The sequence below is a fragment of the Anarrhichthys ocellatus genome, unplaced genomic scaffold (genome assembly GCF_004355925.1).
Source record: "Anarrhichthys ocellatus isolate YVR2014 unplaced genomic scaffold, GSC_Weel_1.0 scaffold6, whole genome shotgun sequence".
Lineage (NCBI taxonomy): Eukaryota > Metazoa > Chordata > Actinopteri > Perciformes > Anarhichadidae > Anarrhichthys > Anarrhichthys ocellatus.
Window position 1 is genome coordinate 5,406,750 of NW_022280036.1, and position 16,415 is coordinate 5,423,164.

The window sequence follows — 16,415 nt, forward strand, 5'->3', positions numbered from 1 at the left end:
TTAAATCAATTTGCATCTCATGTGACTGATTTGCATGCTTGATGTGACCAACTCACCAAGGAAATGTGGGTCAAGATGTGAGCGATGAATGGATACGTAGCTGTGAGTAAAAACTACAGGAGTGGTAGTTGATAAACGTTGCAGGTTTTTACTGCATCTGACATTGTATCCAAAAAGGTCAAAACAAGAGAGACTGATTTACAACAAACATTCATCCTAAAGCAGTTACCAAAGTTGCTTTTGTTGTGTAAGCAAAACCAAACTAGAAACGTCGTTTTCTACTTTGTGGCTCAACTGGGAAACGACGCTTAGATGCAAAAACATTAAAGTTAAAATTTTCAGAGAAAAAACAAACAAGCGTTGCTACTTCCGCCTTGTTGTCAGCAAAACAAACACTCCCCTGCGTAGTAGAATACAAGTCGTTTGTTTTCGACCCGGGCGTCTACCCATTCTCCAGCCTGGACAGCGGTGCTTGAGTAAAAGACGAAACACACTGAAGAAGCATCCTGTACAAAAATATTTATAACGTAGTCTGAAACACGGTTGAACTGGAGATATTTTAAATCGATTCTGCGGAGTATTCGTCCAGTTAATTGACCTCCGGAACACGCTGGCTCCCAAAACAAACGGACAACCCACCGCACTGCTCTCTGCTGCTCGAGCGTGCTTAAAGGTCTCGTTCATCACTCGCCGTGTGAGCCACCGTAGCTAGTCAGACTGCGAGCGATGGAGGAAGAAGGCAGATCTTGGTGGATGAAATACGGGCCTGTCGTGTCCCTGTTTGTGGTCATTCTGGCCGTCTGGTTTCGGTCACCTGATGACGCAGGACTGGACGACCGGCTGGACAACGTCCTGTCCTCTCTGCTCCGTGCTGAGGGGAAAGTCGGCATGAATAACGTCGCCAAGCCCAAAGTGGCTGTCGGTGAGTGCAGGTGATGTTAGCTTGTGTTAGCCTAGCCTAACCCTATTTTAGGTGCTTATGTAGTTTTGGAGGTTAATAATTGACTAAGTCCTAAATAATTGGCCTTCATATCAGATGTTATTGTAGTAAGAAAGCTGCTCCAGATGAAAGAAAGTTAAATGCATTAACCTAATTGCTCCTACTTGCTAACACAACAATACAAGTGGATTGCTAACCATGTATAACGTTAATTGGCTGATGTTGGTGTTTTCACGTTCACATAAAACGGTTGTGGCCTCATAGAGATTATAGAGAGAACAAGTAAAACATTGTTTTGTGAGCTGACATCAACTCTAGCTAAGTTAACCTAGCGAGGTTACACGTTAGCTTTTTCTCCTGTTAGTATCGGGAGGTTTGTCATTAAATGACCAAAAACGAGATCTGAGCTGAAGTTGTATGTTGAAACCAGATAAACAGCACAGAGGAGTGTAGTTGAGGAAAAGAGAGGAGGTTAAGAAAGGGAGTGAGAGACCACGATCATCAGATCTAAGTCCACAGTTCAGTTCTGGGCAGAGACCCTCTATCAACAAACATGGAACAGAGAGAAGTGTATGCAAATAAGGGCACGGTGGTGCCACTATTTCTACTTTAAATGTTACTCCACAGTAACTGTCTGCTTTGTGTCACTAGTACAGATGGTACGTCTGTCTAGGATTAAACTATACAGCTTAAATAGTGAAGCAGACTTGTGGGAATGCACTAACCACCGTTGCTGTAGTTAAAAACAATCTTTTAAGTTTCCAGCCCTGGTTATGGCTTGTGTACGTTGGCGTAAAGGCAACAGCTCCACAGTCTCATACCCACACCTTATACAAAGGCCTCCTGTGCCACAAGTGAAAAGCACCACAGTCGTTTTCTGACGAACAACATTATTAACGTAGGTGACCCGTGTCTTGACTGTCATGATCTAATCCTTAAGTCTTGTACTTTGAGCCTCGTTACAATCGCATCACAGAAGTGATCACCGTATCTGTCCAACCTTTAACCAGGTCAACAACACGCTCTGCCGCGCAGTCAGACTGGTTTCATTGTTATTACTCAGAATCAAATACAGTTTGAAAAGTTCAAAGTATCTTTATTGTCTCAAAGGGAAATTAACTTGCAGCCAGGTTACATACAAAACACACAAACCCTGAACAATGTTGGACAGCAGAAACATTCTATTCAATCGTATTCTGAATACAAACAAAAACCCAATAATTATGCACCACTGGTGCTGACCACTTAACCAAATATACACTGGTCCTTGTTTCTTTATTTTCAGCAAATTGTCAGTAGAACATTGTAGATGGCTACTGTCTAGTTAAGAGCATTGACAAACAATTGCAAACAGAGCAGCTAGAAGTCAAGCTACTGTCGGACTAAGTTAAATATTAAAATCTAATTCAAATGTGAACGCAAACTTTTGCCTTTTAGCTCCTCTAACAGGTTGCCTACACAGGTAGGCTGTGTGTGTTTGTTGTGCATCAACAGACTTGACAGAACATGTTTGTAGATGAAGTGTTTCATCATTTGACGGCCACAGTGGAGGCCCTGGAGGCCATCTCTTTATCTGCTCCGTCTCGTTGCTCCCAGATTTGAAGTGGTATACTTGCCTGTGGGCGTGCTTTTCTATCACAAATGTATCCTCCTTTGTCTTTATCTCACTGCCGCTCTCCCTCTTCCACAGGCTTTGGCGGTTGTGTTGACCTGATAGTGGACGGGGTCACATTGCTTAATAAGATTGGCCTCCCTCCTACAGACCAGCCCCTACACCACGACTACATTGAAAATGAGCTGCAGCTGGCTCAGAGCTTTGCCTACTTCTTTGCACCGGGAGCTGCTGCAGAGTAAGTGGTGTGCGTGTGCGTGTGCGTGCGTGCGTGCGTGCGTGCGTGCGTGCGTGCGTGCGTGCGTGCGTGCGTGCGTGCGTGCGTGCGTGCGTGCGTGCGTGCGTGCGTGCGTGCGTGTGTGTGTGTGTGAGAGACTGACTATTAGCTGGCCATTAGATATAGTTGCAGTCTAGTGAATAAATCCTGAATTCACAGTATGATAATATAAAAACATGCGTGTGTGAACAGGTGCTCATACATATTGTTAAATACTTTATTCTTCTGTATGCTATGACTTGATAGCTGAGTTTTTCTGTTTACATGTCCAAGTGTGTTTTAAAGTAAATACGAAAGAAGGGGAACATGAAGTCCAGATAAAACCAGTTTCTTTGTCGTATGCCTCAGGCTGCTGTGCTCCTGACTCATCCCGTCTCTGTCACATGCTCTTTCACAAACACACTCGTATGCCACCATGACTGTTTAGTGGTTTATTTATACCGGATATACATAAGAATATATACAACCATACACTGTTTTCTTTCCTCTGGCCATCTGTTTCTCATGCAAAATATACGTACCAAGTAATAATAAGAAACCTTGTTTTGGTCAGTGCTCATCTGTATTTTTCGGTCTTTGTTGCTGTTTATCAGTTACCAAAGTGTTCGGTATTTATGTGGTTAAACTCGTCGGCCCCATGCATTGGGGACTGCTCCTGTTCTCGCTGTGGTGCTTATGAGCTCTTATTCATTGTCTTGAAAAACATCTAAACATGCTTATAAAATCATCGTGGACAGAAAGAGCAAGATAATGTGTGTGTGTGTGTGTGTGTGTGAGAGAGTTAATACGAATAACAAATGATGTCTAAAAATCTCAGTTAGACACAAACGGGTATTTTTCTGCTCTGTATGTGGTTATTTCCTCCGTGTCTTTCCTTTTTTCTTGTGGAATTTGGGATTGTAAAGACCAAAATGCTGACGCTCTTAAGCCAATAAAATGAAAAAAGAATGTGCAAAGAACAGAAGAGACGATTGTTTGCCTCTGCCAAGTGTAGACCAGGTCAGACCACATGAGTAGATGTATTTCACTCTGCTTCTACTTCTGTTTCTCTTCTTTTTCCATATTTATATGTATATTTATGATGGGGGGGTCTCAACAAGAGGGGCAAATGGGTCATTGCCCCTACTTTATGGGTTTTGCTGGTTTGATTCCATGGCAAGATGGTCTCTTGTTATTTATACAGCACTTTTCATAAACAGTGGCAATTCATATGCTTTACAAATTGCATAAAAGAACTACAATGTAAGACAAAAAGCCGAGGTTTTAGATAAATGACGTTTCACTGATAGTTTGCTTTTGTTTTTGACTTGCAGGCGTTTTATCCTGAATGGTACCCTATTCAGTGAGCTGGTGGAAGTGTCCCGGGACCTCCCTGGAAACAGATGGGCGGTAGGCGGCAATGCCCCAGTAATGGCTAGTCGCATGGCAACCGAGGGATGTGATATTTTGCTCGGGGGAAGTTTCAGCCCCGATTTTACCGATGTCCTGTCCCAGCACATTACAGGTACACACATACTGCTACACCCACCTCCACCTCCTCTGCCTTCTATGCTTTTTACCACCCCGGTGTCCTTCCCCTCCATGGCCTTGTACTAATCTATCTGTGTCGGTCCAGTGGCAGGTAACATAGTCGACGAGCCAGACATTCATCTGATCCTGGAGTATCCATCTGGTGCTAGCTGGGGTCACTATACCTCACGTAGAGCCAACAGGTACGTATCAGTTGAGCATTTGGTAGATATTTTTAGAATATTTAGGGATCATTAAGGGGAACTGTGTATGCACGATTATTTAATCCAGAGACACGTTTTTCTACCTTGCATGTATGAAGTGTTCTATGCGTGTATGTACATACATAGAACCACATACACATATAACCCTCTACAATATTTGAAGCTGACTGTGTTTGTTTCTGTAGATATATCATCCACAGCGACGACCATAACCCCTACCTGGACTCCATGGCAGAGTTTGCTGAGAAACTCAAAGACTTCGAGCCAGATCTGCTGGTGGTGGGTGGGCTGCAAATGATGGATAACTTCCCCTTCCAGGCAGGTAAGAGACAAACCTTTTTATTAGTTGCTGGTTTGAACTCTCCAGCAGCAGTGTCTGCTGCTTTGTGTTGCACTGCTGAAATGAGAGCATGCTGAACAGTTGTCAGTTGTCCGGTTTTAGAAAATCATGTGAATTGAAGAAAGCTATCTTTTGAAACTGTAAGACTGTAGTTCTTCTCCAGGTTGAAGATGTGGATCAGTCGATCTCTGCCGGCCGAGGCCAACAAATCTAAAACATCTCCTTCGACGGAGTATCCAAACAGAAGTTTCTGGGCCTCCACGCTTAAAGGCTAGACGAGGCCTCGTACTTATTTGTAAAATGCAGCGAAGAGTTCTTGAGTGAGATACGCATTGTTCCAGAGCCTATTTTTTTCCTTCAGTCCTTATTGTCTGACTACATTTTGTCTGAATTTCTTCTCTTCTCTTCCCACCTGTTAATTTCATCATTCCAGGTGAGCGGGACGCTCTCTTCTCCCGCCTGTCGGACCTCCTGTCCTCCTCGTCTCCAACGATTGGAGTCCATTTTGAGATGGCCAGTTTTGTAGAAGAGAGTATAATGGAAGACCTACTTCACTATGTCATTCCCCATGTAAGTACTGAACAGTTACATTAATTAACCCATGAATTCACATTAAAGGGACTAGAACAATTACATAAACACAGGGGTGAAAAAACAATGTTTATCCGAGAAAAATAGAGTGACGTAGTTGGGTACAAGATAATAATGCGTATAAGTAAAAATATCTAAACAAAACTCAACAAAAACTGTATTTGTATCGTTTTTTATAATTTATATATATATATATATATAAGCATATATTAGTACTCAGAAGTGAGAAAACATAACTATGTTCGACTTTGTGGCCAGTGTAGTTACCTCTCAGCTCTGCAACATAACAGTCAGATAACCTGAGTATGACGTCTACCTGACACAACACTACGTTTAAACATCAAGTTTTAGCCCTTAGTTCAGCTTTATTTCATAATAAACTACACTTGCCATGTTGATCGCAATTTAAGAATATAGCACTCAATGCAACGTTATGGCATCCGTTTGTTTTTATTGCTGCCTTCAAGTAAAACCTGTGAGCTCCTATTAACGACATGGGAAGTCGTGTACACGATATGCTTGAGGTTCAAGTCTTAAGAACATCAGTATTAACGTTCCTGTCTGCGTCTAGAAGCAACAGCTGCAAACAATTTAGTAAGCTAGCGAACGGAACGTAATATTCTTAAGCAAAAATGAACCTCCATTTCTGAAAACCTCAGCAAACACGTCACAACTCGTGAACTCGAAGCATTCGTAACACAGTAAACACAATCCCATTTGAAGGCAGCATTAGAAGATGTTCAGTTAAAGGCTGGTCTTTATTTTAATCACTCATCCCGATTCTGCTTTTCCAGGCGGACTCTTTAGGGATGAATGAACAGGAGCTTCCCAACCTGCTCAGCCTGCTTAAAGGCTCCAACATCACCGTGTTGTCGGACCCAAACCCTCGTGTAGCTACTGTTCTCGACCAGATGAGGGAGGTCTATCGCATTGTGAACCAGCGCTCCAAGGATGGCAGCACAGAAAGAGACACAAATGGTGTTAAAGCTAAGCCGCTGACTCGGCTCCATGTCCATACGCTGGCCTTTCAGGCGATGATTGTGACACGCGGATCCCAGTGGAAGAACACCATGTCGGCCGTCGCCAAGGCCTCTCTCACAGCTAACCGCCATGTCTGTGGCTCTAAGGACATTGACCCCAGCAAGGCGAGGCTCATCATGGACGACTCCTTCTCCGTTAGCCAGCGGGAAGGCAGCCAGCGTATCCCTCTGCAGGAGAGCAAGCCGGTCAGCTGCTGGGACGAGGGGGACTACGAGATCTGTGTGGCACCGGTGCTGGTGTGCACTGAGGTTTACCAAACTGCAGGGGGAGGAGACAACATCTCAGCTGCTGGCCTGGTGCTGCAGATCTAGAGAAGTACACTATATGGTCCATCTGTGTGTAGTGCTAACTACATGTTAGCAACAATGTGACTCTGGAAACGTGATCTAGGTGTGACGCAAACACGGGTACAGATTGTGAAATGTATCAGGCTATTGCTCTGCCAGCTCTATATCCCAGGTGGACCATAAGGAAAACGTATCATTCGAAGGAGTAGGATGGTGGAGTGCAGTGGTTATGAATCAGGTAAATCACTAGATTTTTAATATATGGGCTCAGCGCAAAGCACTTTTGCATCCAGTTTATTTAATGTTTAGAACCAAAACTTCACCAAAAAAAAGACTGCCCTGCTTTAACACACCAAACATCTTTGCCAAGTCAGCCGCCATTAGACTCCTCCTCTACTTCTCTCGGGCCTTACAAGACTTGGCCTTCAGTCAGGATTAGATAAAGAGGGATGAGGTTTGGATAAAGTCCATAAAAATCAAGTTGTGTTTAGGTTAGTAGCCGACAAATCTGCTACAACTCAAGCTGTCGGATAAATTATCTTTGTGTCGTTTAAAACAAGTGACTCCACTCTGCAGCAAATTTATCCAGAGTTGGGTAATTACTGAAGATACTGAATCTTCTGCTTCTGGGGAGCACGTTCATCAGGTGGTTCAATCGACAGCTCCAACCAGTAAACGGGGCTTTTGCCACACCTGCCTGGCAGCATATGCAGTTTCAACCTGAAAGTCAGCAACCTGGCAGCAGTGGTGGAAAGTAATTCTTACGTTGTACATTTACTCAAGTATTGTACTTGAGTACAAATACTGCAAAATAGTTCTTCCACCACTGCCTGTCGGTTGTAAACGGTGTCATGATCTGAACCTTATTAATGAAAAGGCAATGAGCCGTCTCTATCCTGCCTCTTCCCTCATCGATTCAATTCTCAAAGTTTAAAGTAGTAAGCTAGTGATGTCATCGCCTCCTGTTTTTCCTGATATGTGTATTGTGGATTGGGTGTGTTTTGTTTTAAGATTATCATTCCTGTGTGTCCATTGCGGTGCAATAATGCAAAATGATGTTAAGGGACCACAGCTGGATATGATGTCAAAGACTTCCTTTCTACCTCCATGTTATTTTTGTTTCTTCCTTCACTCTTTTCTCTGTTACTTTGTCAAACTTTTGTCTGTGTCAGATGTCCTTGTTTTATGGCTCTTTAAGAACCAAATAACCGGTGTGGGCCGCCTCAAGTTCTCATATGTCTGCATAAAGTGGAACACATTCTTCTCTCTAGTTTTAGTTGTTTTGTTATTGTAAGCGTGACATGAGGCTATGACGTTTCCCACAATGAATTCCCTTTACCTGTGAAATATTGGACCACACAGTAAATGTATTAGTGTTCATCTTACGTGTATCTTACATGAAAATGGGGCCCCGCCTCTGATTGGGCATCAACTCCCTTTTCATTGTTTTCAGGGACAAAATCACTTATTTTAAAAACTGAATGCGACTGTACTTAAATGGGGATTATGCCATTTTTCTCACTTTGTACAAGTCAAACATTCCATCACAGACCCAGTTTCAGTTATTTGCTCCACACAAAATACAATATATTTTTTTCTTGATTACACCGTTAAATCGTCAAAGACCCTTTTTACGGAGGAACACATTCATTCATGTTACAATCCAACAAGTATGAACTGAAGAAATCCCTTCAAATGTTTCCTCTTTGTATCGACACTGTAGATTGAATGCTCTTTGATTATGCTGAACTTAAATGAGCCTTATTCTGTTTTGAGTTTTGGTGTTTAGTGAAAAGGGAATATTTAATACAGTCTTTTTCTATTACTGTAGGCTTATTAGGTTGTTTTTTCTGATGCACTGTGCAAGACAAAAACGTCTTGCACAGTGATTGGAAGACGAGAGTAACGGGTCGTGTTTCTACTGTGAAATGAAACTTTAAAGCAGAACTTCAACATGCATTCATGTTCGGATGGAGAACATGAATATCATATACTTCTCTACGCTTTAGATAAGTCATCTCATCCATGTTCCAAAGCTGTGTTTGAATGTTTCATGCATGTTAGCTATTCAATGCAGAGTCACTTAAGATAAAATGCTACGCCGATAAAGCGGTCATTGCTTTGTTTATTTTCTCATACTCATTTATTGATATTGTTCACTGCTGTCATGGCTGCAAACTGCGTCTGTTTAAGACAACACTTTGGACAAGTAAGGACTTCCTTGTTTAGGTCGTCTGAACTCAAGAAGTCTTCTAGACGAGTACTTATTCACGTCATGGCTTGTTTTTTTTTCACAACATCTTAACTCGCCGTGATGAATTTTATTTCCTTTCTTCACAAAACATTGGACACATTCAATTTTTTATTTCCGTATTTGTCCATTGGCTGCTCACACTGTCTTGTCAAATGAATAACCAGATCACTTCCTGACATAAAAATAATGTTTACTGTATATACAGAGCATTTGGCAAGAGCTTGCAAACAATTTTAGTTTAATGCAGTTTAACTCAACATAATTTTATTATGCCGACAAAAGTGTTCAAAAGCCAAATTCTGTGAGTCGACTGAACAGCTGTTTGCTAGCTTTTCATGCTTTTCAGTATCTTTGCGTTTTTCAGGGGATTGCAGTCCAATTTAGGTGCAAACCGCCACCTATCGGACCAGTGTACAGAGAACAGGATCTAGTTTACAGTCGTCTATAAAGCACTTTCCAGTGTCAATGCTAGCTATAAGCATTACTATAAAAGCCCCCAAAGTGGATTGGTGTTATCTGTCAGTTCAGTTGTTCTTTTACTCGTTAAGACACATTATTTGTCACAGAATGTAGATATGCGGCCTCAATGGATGACATCTGGTAAGAAGAGGAACTTTCTACAGACCGTGCTGAAGCTCTTAGGTAGGATACTTTTCTCATTACCAGCTGTGTTGTTTAATGTTGTTGAATATTGAGAGCTTACATTTTCAATTCAGTGGCTTCTTTTGCTTCGTTATGAACTACTTGATGATTTAATAATGTTTTTTGTGACTTTTTATCACAATTTTTATGGCATACTAGACTATAGCATTTTTAATGACTAAATATTATCTTTTAATGATGTACTACATTGTGACTTATTTATGGCATACTTACCTATGTCGATTGTTATGACATACTCTATACGTTTTTTTATAGTATGACTTTTTTTCATGACTTGTTTATTACATGCCATAATTAGACTTATGGCATACTATACTATAACACCTTTTCAAGACATACTATGGCAGTTTTTCTGAATTTTATTATAACATGCTATACTATGAATATGACTCATGATAATTTTATTTGGCAATGTACAATGTTATTTTGTATGACAATTTGATGGCATACTATATTATGACATCTTTAGAATTATGAAAAATGATCATGAATTGCAGTATTAATACGCGTTTGTAAAGCATATATTAACAGTCCCTAACCATTAGTGCATATCTAAATCATATATAAATGCATGAATAATGTACATCTAAATAAGTTCTTAATAATTTACTTCCACTTTATAAATTATGCTATTAATCATCTACAACTCCTTAATAATTGGTTTGTAAAATATATAATACTTAATTTACAAATGGGGAATCCATCATTTATAAAGTAATAAAACACAATCATGAAGAATGTCTGTACAATACATTATTACTATGGGATGGGCGCATCAAAACTGAAATCGATTCCTTTAAACAACTCTAATATCAATGGTAAAATAATATAAATACAAATGTGGGTGGCTGGTTCACTTCCAAATGTTTTCACTGCTTTTGTATGTTTGTGCCAAAACAGCCCTGACATATTTAGCTGGCCCTCGTCACATGACTGTGGAAAGCAATGTGACATCAGAGCCTAGCACATAGCGGCGCACAGTCGACACGTCCACATCAAACTTGTGACAGAATGGCAGATGCTACTTTTAGATAAAAAATACGACAAGATGGAAAATTTGTAATTTTTAAAAATCACATTCTATATAATAGATGATCAGTATCGGTATTTTATTGGCAAACATTGTAACAAAAGCATCTTACAAGTATCACTCCTCATTAATAAGTTCAGACTGTAATATGAGATGCCGTGATGTATTTTCAGAGGATGTATGGCACCTTATCTTTTGAACGCACATTCTGGTTCCGACAAATTCAACAAATCTTAGAAACAGGAGACAGAATGAAAGGCAGTGGGACAAAGAAAAGTTTGCTTTATTTTTTCCAGCTATATAAACGCATAAATGGCTAAAAAGGGTAAACAACCAAAATTACAACAAATGGTAAACCCTGGCTTTCATACTGTAAACAAATTCAAGTTTAGAGTTAAAGACTAAATATGACATTATGGTGAATAACTTAATGGGGCATTCCTGACCTTGATAAAAAGATGACATTTTTAAGTCTGTACCACCAAAGACTGATGGTAGAAAGCTATAACTCATTAAGTACACATTAAGAGCACAATATTGATCTGTAGTTCCATGGTTCCCAACTCATTCAGGTACATTAAAATCCTCAGCAAAATAAAACACTTACTGGATCTTAAACAAGTGCATCAAAAGAAACAAAGGGTTGGCTGATATTGCATAATAATATGTGGGTTTTTTAATAACCTAATTTTACTCAATAAATTGATGAAGTCATTGTCTAGGCTGAGGTAATACACAAGGAAGACCAAATTAAATTCCATGGCTTTGTTGTTGGTTTGTGCATTTGGGGGGAGTCAGATTACAGTAATCATAGATTAAAATGTAATAAAATATTCTGATCCAACCTAATTAAATATTAGGCCAATACATTCAAACAGTTTGTAAGAACAGAACCCTAACCATACATTTCTGGTCAATGTGTTTTTTTGCAAATGCTTTCTTTGTGGCTATCATCATTCTATTGGGGGTAAATTACATAAAGACGTTAAGTTTGATATCGCATGCCATATAATTAAACACATATGTCAGCCTTTCTTGTCATTTTTTATCATATAATTTATCCAAGTTGATTTTCTACTTTATGACTAATGGTGGTAAATAAAGTCAAATAATATGGCATCACTCCAGAAAATCAGAGTTAAAATCATCGCTCAGTGGTCAGTGTGTTACAGGAACTCTGGTTAAGAAACAACTCGGGCTGAGCCCGACAGTGAGCCCGACAGTGAGCCTGCCCCGGACCAGGTTAGTTTCCGAAAACTGAAAGTAACTGAGCTTGAACAATGTTGAATGTTCTTTATTTAACCGAGTCAGTTGAAAATGAGTCGGACTAACTGAAATAAACCTGGCTTATTTGGTAAATTTATACAACGGACCCCTTGGTGCATAATTATTAGGAGCTAATCCTAGAGTGGGGCAGACACAATAAGGCCAATCAGGGTGTACAGAAGACAACTACAGAGAAAAACTAAATACACTTTAAAAATATATGCTTTTTTTTTAGGCCTAAAAGAAAAGGCTAAATAAATATAATTAAAGAAAAGAAAATACACTTTTGAATTATTTAATATTAGATAATCAACTGTTTCACTTGCTGGGAAAAAAATATTGCAATGTACTAATCTCCATTAAGGATGGCTTCTGTTTCACGAACATGAGTCGTATTGCATTTTGAATTCAGGACCTATGTCCCTTTTACAGTTATAGAAATCTTTGCATTCATAAATAAAACCAGTCGTTACTGGTTGTAGAAAAATGGTTTCAAAAGTAACAGGAATACTTTCAATACATTAATCTTTTCACTAAACAACCGTCTTAGTGTTTAACAGTCAAATGAAAATGATATCACTATCTCAAAATTATAGTCAAGAGACAGATTTGTGGGGATGAAGAGTAAGAGGTCCTCTTAGTGGTATGTTTAACTCACTCAACAGTCTTCTGCTGACTCAAGATAAATTATTATGTGGACCGTAATGTGTGTATATTCACATCTCTGGTTGTCCCTGATGAACAGGGACTTTGTGGTGCTGTCCATGTTCTGCTGCTGGGGCTTCTGGGATTTGTTGTCCATGCTGTTCATCCACTACTTGATTTATGAGTTCCTCTTCTTCTGTCTTTAACTCCTCTCTCGCCTCTGCTGCTTCTGCCTTGTCCTCTGCTACCACCTCCTGCTCCTGGTGAGGTGCATTGTTGTTGCTGGAGTCCTGTGGTGGAAAAGGGTGAGTTGTTACTGCAGTCAGCCACAAGTGAGGCTGAGAACAAAAGAGCTCAGTAACCCAAAGTGAAATACAGATTTAAAATGTAAAACTTCCTCTGTCTACACGTTAATTGGTGGTAAAACATCAAAACTAATCCTATCATCATGTATAATCATGTACAATTAAAATGTATTATAATGTACCTTTACATGTGATTAATGACAAAAACAAAGTACAGAGTTTACCAAAACAAATACACAGAGTAAGTACACTAACTATTTTTTTCAAGTCATCTATTTGATATATTAATAGTTTGGATTGTTTTCATACATTTTAATAAGCTACTAAATGGACCTTGAGTTGGGATTGCTTTGTCAAACAACTATTTTGTTGTTTTTACAAATAAATTCATGTTTAAAATGTATTTGTTTTCTCATATTTTTATATAAAATATAGATTTAGTCTGTTGTGACTTAATGCCAATCATTACGTGACATTGAAAAAGGTATTCAAGTGTGTAAACGTACAGTACCTGTGTGTGAGGTAATGGAGGAGACAGCAGCTCGGATGGGCCCAACAGGCCGTCCTGGTTTAGATCCTGACTCTGTAGTAAAAAATCTACCATTGACACCACCTGGAGTCAGAACACCACACACACACACCTCAGGTCAGATAAACAGGACAAAAAGTATGAAAGTATTTGGTATGTGCAATAGACAGCCACTCCTCCTCACCAGCTCATTGGTGTGTGCTCCAGGTGTATGATGGGAGTTATAGTCTGAAAGAAGCTTCATCACCTCCAAGCCATCCAGCAGCCCACTGCGATCGTAGTCGTAAAGACCGAACAGGAAGAACACCTCTGACAAAAAGCAGGAGAAGACATGTTCAATACTAAACATGTTTGATATACTGCTGAATTATAACTGCAGAGGATGTACAGTACAGAACTAACCTAATGTATACACACAAACACAACTGTATTAGAACCTGAGACATATTTCAGTAAATAGCTGACTGTATAATTAGAGTTTTTTATATTTGGTAATGATGGTCGAAGGGACAGGCCTGTGTCAGACATATATAAGGGTTAGACCAGCACGTGTAGATGTCTACCTTGCTCCCAGGTGCTGATTTCTGGTCCTCCTTGGCCATCCTTCAGACTTGATTGAATGTAACTTTGCAGCAATCTGTGGTATACACAGCACAGAGAAGATATCAATGAATCAGTAAAACATTAGGAGCCAGGATTTAACACAATCAGACTTGGAGACAAAAGAGAAAGACAAAATTAGGCAGGATTTGTGGCTACATAGAAAAAGTCTTAACACATGACTCTAAGAGGAGGTGACACCTCATCAAAAAGCATTGTGTTTAAAGGAACACTATCCTATTTTCCAGTTTGCTCAGTTGTTTTGGAAAGCTGGAATCTATCACATTGAACATGAAGCAGATAGAAAGAAGACACCCAGGCAACAATGCTACTTAGTAAGTTGCTCTGCTGTTCTGTGTTGACAGTGTATAAAGTAGCAGTGCTATTTCAGACCACTCCATCCTGCTCAGGCGGAAGTGCTTGTTGACCAAAGTTTCTGTCAGGAGCTTTCAGGGAGTATCCATCTTGTTCTGCACAGTCTGTATGACCTAATCTTAAAGTGGACAGGCCTTAGATTAAGTAGTGTAGTGTAGGGAGGTGCGAATCTAACTTTGTTGTGTCCATACACTCATAAGACGTAAGCTAATGTGATGATAGAGTAGCGAACACATCCATTAATCTTATCAGGGGAGAGAAGTTGCAGCCACATTGTCACCAACAACAAACTCTTTGACACGAAAAGTCAACAAAGTGGTTGTGTCTCTCATTTTGGCTCTCAACCTGTGATTCATTAGGTGTCAGTTCACACTGCTGTCACACAGTAACAGATGTGGGCCGAGATACCAAGGATAAGCTATTGTATTTGCAATATGTCTGAGGATATTCTAGATTTTCTCTGTCTTCATGAATGAAAAAGACTGCATAATTGCAACACAAGGCATAAAGTGTTATTGCACATGTAATCTTATCGGTTTATGGCGCAGGCCACATCATTAGCACAACACAGCAGCCAAAGTCCACAGACTGACCAGACAGCAGCTACAGTCCACTAAAGCACACTGCATGTTGAACAGTACTACTACAGTAGTTTGATAAAACAATACATGACAGTAAATACCTTCATTCCATGTAATACATATTTTATCATCCTCTTGAGAAAAAGATTTCAAGCTGAATTTTGAGTGCGACAGTTACGCATACTGAAGGGAAAAAAGAAAAGGCTTTTTACTTAGGGACTACATCCGCTCCTCTCAAGAAAGCAATTAAGAGCAAATGTATAGTTTAAAATGAGCTGCTTCTCTCACAGCAGCAGCATCATCATCCTCATGTGTCCCTCACCTGCGGTCTCCGGAGTCAAATGGATTGGCTAGTGCTGCTGAAGGGTCGACCGATTCCTCCCTGAAATATAAAATAAAATTATATTACTTTTTGTCATTATTGCCTTGATTTAAATGTATTGTCTCTAATAAGTGAACGAAGCAGGTGAAACAAAGTTTGTTCAATTTGCTGTAAGTGTATCCCATGTACATGAAGCATACTTCATTTACTAGGTTTTGCAAAAGGTCTGCTTCAAATATACAACGGTATGTGTAAATATTGCCCATTCTCATATTGCAGCCTTTGGTGACATGTTTATTGTGCAAATTCCTTTCTCATGGCTTAAAAAAAAAGTGGGCTTATTGAAGTGAAAGGCAAAAAACAAATGTGTCTTGGTATGTCTGAAAAAAGAAAGACTAACAACTTAGGGAGTAAGGAGGTGAGGTTACCTTTGTGTCCCAGGGACACCTGGTGCAGCCTGGCACAAGTGTATTAACAGGAACATGGACAGGACACATGGGACCAACCCGCCCAGGTGAGACTCCATGAACACACCTACAAGCACAGAGCCATGTTGTAACCTCACGTCACATGCCATCATGAATTTATCTGCCCAAATGTCCAAGATTTACTGAAATATGACCAGTGTGTAACTTACATAATAAAATAACACAATAAACAGATAGACCTGCTCCCTCTTTGGGACATAGGAGATGGTTTCATGTTGCTATACAATGTGGAATTTCCACATGGCCACAGCTTCAGTATCTGCTTAAATGCATCTACAACCTGGTAGTCATTGTGTTATTATCTGTGTCAAATGGTTTAATCTACATGTAACACCTGCTCACTACAAATAAAAACCAATCATTGTATAAAATAACCGTGCTGCAATCCTGCAGCCTTTACAAGTTACACAGATGGTAAATTAATTAAAACCTCTACATCTATGTATAGCTCAACACAGTCTGTCAGTGAGTATGTCCATGTCTCTCCATTGTTACAAGCAGATGCCTAATATATATATATATATATATATATATAT

The 16,415-nt window shown here is 39.8% G+C and overlaps 2 protein-coding genes across 2 annotated transcripts in view; one reads left to right on the forward strand and one right to left on the reverse strand.

Moving 5' to 3' along the window:
• Positions 1–54: 54 nt before the first annotated feature.
• adpgk2 (ADP-dependent glucokinase 2) lies at positions 55–8,937 on the forward strand. Its single transcript, XM_031846286.1, has 7 exons — positions 55–922; positions 2,631–2,790; positions 4,143–4,333; positions 4,445–4,541; positions 4,748–4,884; positions 5,336–5,472; positions 6,288–8,937. Exons 1-7 carry the CDS (start codon positions 727–729, stop codon positions 6,843–6,845), a joined length of 1,476 nt encoding a protein of 491 aa, XP_031702146.1. The 5' UTR covers positions 55–726; the 3' UTR covers positions 6,846–8,937.
• Positions 8,938–10,837: 1,900 nt separating this feature from the next.
• Positions 10,838–16,415, reverse strand: part of cgref1 (cell growth regulator with EF-hand domain 1) — a 7,404-nt gene continuing 1,826 nt past the window's right edge. The window contains exons 2-7 of the mRNA XM_031846288.1: positions 15,820–15,925; positions 15,392–15,451; positions 14,077–14,150; positions 13,698–13,822; positions 13,496–13,597; positions 10,838–12,969 (exon numbers count right to left, since the gene is read on the reverse strand). Of these exons, the coding sequence (XP_031702148.1) occupies positions 12,751–12,969; positions 13,496–13,597; positions 13,698–13,822; positions 14,077–14,150; positions 15,392–15,451; positions 15,820–15,925 (686 nt within the window). The 3' untranslated portion in view covers positions 10,838–12,750. The remainder of the gene's footprint in view (positions 12,970–13,495; positions 13,598–13,697; positions 13,823–14,076; positions 14,151–15,391; positions 15,452–15,819; positions 15,926–16,415) is intronic.

Excerpts from the sequence above, each read along its gene's own strand:
- adpgk2 (XM_031846286.1), top strand. The coding sequence starts at position 727 with ATGGAGGAAGAAGGCAGATCTTGGTGGATGAAATACGGGCCTGTCGTG. Across the intron at positions 923-2,630 it reads CAAGCCCAAAGTGGCTGTCG|GCTTTGGCGGTTGTGTTGAC; the intron begins GTGAGTGCAGGT and ends CCTCTTCCACAG. Across the intron at positions 4,334-4,444 it reads CCTGTCCCAGCACATTACAG|TGGCAGGTAACATAGTCGAC; the intron begins GTACACACATAC and ends GTGTCGGTCCAG.